A 7,201-nucleotide genomic window follows, 5' to 3' on the forward strand; every position below is an offset into this window, starting at 1 on the left:
CTTGCCTGCAGAAGTTGTGAATGCTCCAACATTGGAAGTTTTTAAGAAGATGTTGGATAACCATTTGTCTGAAGTGGTGCAGGGTTTCCTCCCTGGGCAGAAGGTTGGATTAGAAGACCTCCAAGGTCCCTTCCAACTCTGTTATTCTATTCTATTCTATTCTATTCTATTCTATTCTATTCTATTCTATTCTATTCTATTCTATTCGACATAGAACATTTATTTAGTTTTAAAGCAGTTTTTTGACAATTGCAAATACTCAATATCCGTTCTAATGATTAAAAATAGCAAGTAATTGTAGGACTCCTCACAATCATAAACATTCTTGATGTAACATTTTCCTGTAGCAAGAGTTTATTTGTAAAAACGAACATCTATCTATCCATCCATCCATCCATCCATCCTCTCTTGTCCTCTGGCTCCTAAAATTATGCATTTTGGCTCAGTGAATGCGCCTTTTCACCCTGCTCCTCGCTGACTATGCAAATTGCATCTAAACAGGCATCAAAGGATTTGCATTTATACAAATCCTACAGAACTCATTTCTGAGATGTCTTCTAAAATTGCGGAAAAAGCCATTTCTGTTTAGCTCAAAGGGAGCGGGAGTGAGAAACAGAGTCTTCTGCGGCAGCATCCAAGTTCATGACGGCTGATTTCCTCAAATATTCTGCTAAATTTCCAGTGAGAGAAATAATCCCTCTTGAGCATGGAAACTGGTAAGTATTGACTTGATCCACCTGACGTGTGTATTAATTTGCTTAGCAGTGGCATAGTGGCATAGAGGTTTGTAAAATCAGGCCTTGCTTAGCAATGGAAATTCTTCCCCCAATTGAGAATGTTAAGTCAAGAACTGCCTGTACATTGACTCCCTCAAAAGTATGCATCAGAAATAGACCCTCCAGATCAGGAAATTAACTATCAGTATCAGAAGGTTAATTCCACTGAACCAAAAACACAGGAAAAGTCTTGATTTCAAATCCTGCCAATTGAAACAGTTCAGACAATTTGTGGGGGTGAAGTTTCTTAAAATACTGTAATTATTGTATTTGGAAGAGTGCATCTTAGCTGACTAAAGGGAGAAATGGAGAAAAGAATAACCCTTTTCCTTCCGGACTAAAGAAAAGACAGAGATTTCCAACTAGTTTTATTTAAACAAAAACAAGGAGTAGTTTTATCCTAAGACAGAATCTTTAACCAGCTATGCTCTCTGACTTAAGCTCCAGACAAAGCAGGAAATTGCTTGGATTTTCTTTTATTCTCTGTATTGACTGGGTGCATAGTTATTTCTGATCATAATTGATTCCTGCAAACTTTTTATTTAAGGAGGTGGGCGGGTTTCTGCTGCCTTTTTAGATGACTTGTAGCCAAAATCAGGATAGAAGAGATCTAAACAGTCAATGGCTAGCCTTTCCATTATAGCAGACCTTGAAAAAGCTTTCCATGGATTACCACTCCCAATTTGCAGAACTAATCTGTCCTTATTTTCCAAGCAGAACAAAATGCTAAATGAATGCCATATACTAGATCAATAAATAGCTAGATAGAGAACAAAAGCACAAAACATTCATGTACAAAAAGATCTGTGTTTGGAATGGTATGTCAATATGCACAAAAGATCAAAGAATTTTCCCCATAGGACACTTTCTTTGAGCTTGGAAGATGCTCTGGTTTTGTGGTTGCATTGTTTCCTAAAGGATTAAATGTATTCTCAAATAACATCTGGCTGAAAGTTCCCCTTAGGCAGTTTCTCACTTCCGCAGGGTAGATTCTGTGAGCCTGGGGGTGTCTTCAGCGTATAAATCCAGAAGTCAAGGTTCCAACTCTTTTGTTTTGTTTTGTTTTTTTAATGTGCATTGTGCAGTTCCAAAAGCTCTCGCCTCACACTCAGGAGGCTGTAAATTTGATCCTAGATAGAGGCAGATATTTCTCTCTCTGGGCAGGATGAGAATATATCTGCTGAACAAAACTCTGCATTGGTGACAGGAAAGGCATCCGGCCATTAAAACACTCTGCTAGCTCCATTCAGTTGCCCAGATTAAACCCCACAAGGGATTATGGGGTCATTAAATGAAGATGATGATTGTGAACGGTTCCAAAGGCAGAATAAAAGAAGCTGCTTCATTATTTCAAGTTGAATGAGATTAGAATGGTCCCGCCACAGCAGCAAAATATACAGAGAAGCATCTGGTGAAAGCATGGTTGCCAATGATTCAGGAAGCGCTTCTGTGAGTGGGGAAAAAAAATATTGTTTCCACTTTGGAATGATATTTGGAAAAATACAAGTAGCCCTCAACTTACAACCCTTCATTTAGTGACTGTTCGAAGATCTCTAATCAGTTTAGGACCATCACAGTTGCAGTCACATGATCAAAATTGGGACACTTGGCAATTGGCATGTATTCACGATGGCTGCAGGATCCCAGGATCATGGGATCCCCATCTGTGAACTTCCTAGCCGGCTTCCAACAAGCAAAGTTAATGGGTGAAACTGGATTAATTTAACAAGTACATGATTGACTTACATTGTTCCAGGAGCCAGGAGGAAAAAAATCCAGCCTGGTTAAATTTAGCCAATACCCAAACTCTTGAAATATTAGCAAAATGCTCTCCACCATGGTTGAATGAAGAGATTTTTGATTCACGTTAAACAAAAATTGAATCTGCACATTAGACTATGTCATAGTTGCTTCCTGTTAGCTAGCTTTCATTTACTAAACCAAGAGCAAATCAATGATAGGATGGCTTAACCCTGGTTGAACATCAGTCCCTCCACTGTATTTATAACCCTAGTTATTTCAAGATGGGGATTGGAAGGTTTCTATGGCCTCTGAATAGATATATCTCAATCAATCAATCAATCAATCAATCAATCAATCAATCAATCAATCCCTTTGGAACACAAAACATCCATCCAAGCTTGGCCTGTTGACCCTGGATTTCATGGCACCTCCGATCCATGAATGAAAGAACAAACCATATAGCCTTATTCTACTTCTTTTTATTCTCACAACCAACATACAAGGTTGAGTTAGCTCCTGGAGCAGAGGATCCATCCTTGAATCATGTAGATTCAGGGATGGCAATTTGAAGACTTGTGGAAATCAGTTCCCAGAATTACCCAGTCAGCAGGAGGAATTCAAGTCCACAGGTCTTCGAGTTGCCAAGGTTGGACACCTCTGGTGTTGGATCTTTATCCAGCATCCCTTATGAGATTCCTTCCTTTCCTTCTCACGTATCTTGTCTTCTTTAGTCCCCGCAGACTACGGCAAGCGTGTTTATCAAGGTGTGCGTGTCAAACACACGGTGAAGGATCTGCTGGCTGAAAAGCGTTCCAGGCAAACAAGCAGCTTACGGCGAAATGTAAGTCACCGTCTCTTACCTTCCTTCTCCAAAACCTGGTTCTGACGCAGCAACCTTTAAGGTAAGGGTTCCCCTTGCACATATGTGCTAGTTGTTCCTGACTCTAGGGGGTGGTGCTCATCTCCGTTTCAAAGCCAAAGGGACAGCGCTGTCCGAAGACGTCTCCGTGGTCATGTGGCCGGCATGACTCAACGCCAAAGGCGCACGGAATGCTATTCCCTTCCCACCAAAGGTGGTCCCTATTTTCCTACTTGCATTTTTTACCTGCTTTTGAGCTGCTAGGTTGGCAGAAGCTGGGACAAGTCACGGGAGCTCACCGTTAGGGATTCGAACCGCTGAACTGCCGACCTTTCGATCGACAAGCTCAGCGTCTTAGCCACTGAGCCACTGCGCCCCTCAGCAACCTTTAACCCATGGCTAAAAATAGAGGTTGCTTAGGCAGGAAGACTCAATATCTGCCGTATGTATTTTACATTTAATATCTAGGCCAACTTTTGAGGGGGAAAAAATCGTGTTGCAAGAGTTCACATGGACCAGTGGCAATAATAATGCATTCAGTAGGGGCTATGTTCGCTGAACAATATGCAACATTATAGAGGTTGTCCTTGACTTACAACAATAATAGAGCCACCCTATTATGGTCATATGCCACAATGGTCGGTTGATCAGTTGATCAGTTTCCATCCATTATTCCTTGTCTGGCCTTCAGGTGCTCTGGAAAATAACTTGACCCCTTCCTCTCTGTGGCATCCCTTCAAATATTGGGACCCTGCTATCATGTCTCCCCTGGTCCTTCTCTTCACTAGACTTTATAATATATTACAAGACCTGATTTTACAATATTCAATATGGCAGTCGTTAAACATGATGGTCATTAAATGAACCAATGGTTTGTGGTGCAGTTTTGCTGAAAACCAGACATCCGGTTTTACCGTCGTAAAACATTGCCATGTGACTGCAGGATGCTGCAAACATCCATCAATGCAGCCAGGTTGCCACGGGGATGTCTGTCAACCATCGGAACTTCGATTCTAGGTTGTGCATAGCTCTCAGGTAGGCCCATCGGAACTCTGACCGGCCACTAAACAAGCTGTTGCAATTTGAGGACTACCCAGGGATGATCATTGATGTGCCATCTTTGGGATCCCTTTTCACTCTGGTTGGTCGGACCTCCCCACCCCCAACCCCAAAATATGGGAGCTGCTTCCTTATTTGCACAGAGAGCCTTCCGTCCAAGTTGGGTCCTCTATCCGTGCAGGCATCAATAGAGTTGTTGGACAAGAGACACAATAAACGGTGAGCAAACAGCAGGTGCACGAACACAGCTGAGATGAGGAGGAAGGAAATGGCTCGTCCCTCTGAACTTATCTTTGGAGAAGAACACACCCTCCATTTTAGCAAAGCAAAATTCCCCTTACAACAGGTGCGTTCAGGGCTGGATTGGAAATTATTAGGGTGTGTACCTGTTATTTGTTAGCAAATGCAACACTATTTGGGCTTGTCAAATGCTGGCCTTTTTATCTTCCAAATAATCCTGTCATTTGCCATCCCTAAGTTTGATTTCCATACATACCAGATGGCAGAATTCTGTGAGATCTTTCTTTCTTTCTTTTAATTTTTAATTTTATTTTATTTTACACAAACAAACACATAATACATCAATTCTTCCGTGTGTCATCTCGGTGTTTCTTCAGTAACCTCTTCTTCTTTTTGATTACTCCTCCTATCTTCATTTCTTCCCTTATAACTTCCATTTCTCTATTACAATATTTCTCCCCCCAAATACAATACATTTAATATTTATTTATTTATTTATTTATTTATTTATTTATTTATTTATTTATTTATTTATTTATTTTATTCAATTTATATCCCGCCCTTCTCCTAGTGGACTCAGGGCAGTGCACAGCCAGAACTAAAACACATATCAATACAAAATTTTAAATTTAAAATATAATATTCTCCTATTTCGTTATCGAAATCTTTATCTATTTCTCTTTTCTATCCAATTTCCCCCATATCTTAAAATATTTCGTATCTTCTCTCTCTTTAATCATCAATTTAATCATCTATTCATTTCTGCACAGTCTAAATTTTTTTTAATTCCTTTCCCTTCCAACGGGATTTTCTCTACTTTCCATCTTTGCGCAAATGCTATCCTCGCTGCAGTGATTATATGAATAATCAAATAGACATTTTCTTTACCCATTTTCTCTGGTAGGATACCCAGCAGGAAGATCTTTCTGATGATCAAAGAACATGGTGAAGTCTATTGATCACGAATAAAAGCGAATATATGTGCCCCAGGATAATGTGTCAAGATCCAATCTTGGTCAATCACCAGGACCAGAAGTTTTGTCTTCCAGCTTTTGGACTCATGCTTGAGGCCATCTTCAGGGAACTGCTCTGCTAGATAGAGAGAAGTTCTCTGAAGATGGGCTCCAACACAAGTCCGAAAGCTCGGAAGACAAAACCTCTTGTCCCAGTGACCGATTCAGATTAGATCTTGCAAATCCATTTGTGCTTGTCTGGGGCAACCTTAAACACTCCAAGAGCCATTTGGACCTGCTTCCCACAGAAAAGAAAACACCGGGAGCCACAAAACCCTTCCTGTGCCTGACTATTTCTTGAGCAACCACAAAATTAGCATAGGTAGTTGAATTAAACGTTCTGTTTCCTTCTGAAACTTTTCTTCGATTTATCCATGGTTGGCCTTACCAGGGGTTGAAAAGCTCAATAAATCATGTGCTGGCGGGTGTCACACATTGGCGGTTGTGACACATATTTTGAGTGACAGGGAGCCGCAGCAGAGGGGTGAAAGAGCCACATGCGGCTCCAGAGCCCCAGGTTGCTGACCCCTGGCATGGGGAAATGACCAGTTAAAGAAACAGTGCTGGTTGCTTGGTTTTGCAACAGTTTATGTTAATCTTCACATTCTTTATTATTACTACATAATAAGGATGACATGGCTGTCTGGGTGTTGAAATCCACAAGTCTTAAAGTTGCCACGTTTGAAAAAAGACTGAGTTAGAGGAATATAAGTATAATGAAGATAAAGCAACAGATCAGGCAAGTAAACCAAGTTAAGAGTCCAAGACTAAAATGAAGACATACAACCTAGGATCATTTCACAGATGTTCTCATGCTATCCAACTCCAAAAAGAAAGCTTGGTCCACCAGAAGAATATCTTAACCTCAACCATTTTGAGATGCACAGACTTCAGCTCCTAAATCCCAGCCAGCACGCAGAGAATCCTGGGTGTTGATTTCCCACATTAATGTTTGTCAACCTCCGCAACTTTTAGATATGTGGACTTCAGCGTCCAGGATTCTCAGCGTGCTGGCTGGGATCTAGGAGTTGAAGTCCATGGATCTCAAAATTGCTGAGGTTGAGACTTTGGGAAAAAATGCAAAGAAGAGCAACTAGGACGATTAAGAGCCTGGAGACAAAAACATATGAAGAATGGTTGCAGAATTTGGGTTTGGCTAGTCTACAGAAAAGAAGGACTGGGGGGACGACATGATAGCAGCCTTCCAATATTTGAGGGGCTTCCACAAAGAAGACGGGGGTCAACTTATTTTCCAAAACACCTGAAGGCAGGACAAGAAACAATGGATGGAAACTAATCAAGGAGAGAAGCAACCTGGAATTAAGGAGAAACTTCCTAGCAGCGAGGACAATTAATCAGTGGAACAGCTTGTCACCAGAAGTTGTAGGTGCTTCATCATTGAAGGTTTTTAAGAAAAGATTCTCCTAGCATGCTGGCTGGGGGAATTCTGGGAATTGAAGTCCACCCATCTTAAAGTTCCTGAAGTGGAGAAACACTCTTAAAGAAACAAA

The 7,201-nt window shown here is 41.0% G+C and overlaps 1 protein-coding gene across 1 annotated transcript in view; it reads left to right on the plus strand.

Annotated features, from left to right (window-relative positions):
- Positions 1-706: 706 nt before the first annotated feature.
- POU2AF2 (POU class 2 homeobox associating factor 2) overlaps positions 707-7,201 on the plus strand; it is an 11,375-nt gene continuing 4,880 nt past the window's right edge. The window contains exons 1-2 of the mRNA XM_070952625.1: positions 707-716; positions 3,251-3,360. Coding sequence (XP_070808726.1) covers positions 707-716; positions 3,251-3,360 — 120 coding nt within the window. The remainder of the gene's footprint in view (positions 717-3,250; positions 3,361-7,201) is intronic.

Source organism: Pituophis catenifer, unplaced genomic scaffold (assembly GCF_029215685.1).
Source record: "Pituophis catenifer annectens isolate HBS135680 unplaced genomic scaffold, rPitCat1.0.hap2 SCAF_12, whole genome shotgun sequence".
NCBI classification, from domain to species: Eukaryota; Metazoa; Chordata; class Lepidosauria; order Squamata; family Colubridae; genus Pituophis; species Pituophis catenifer.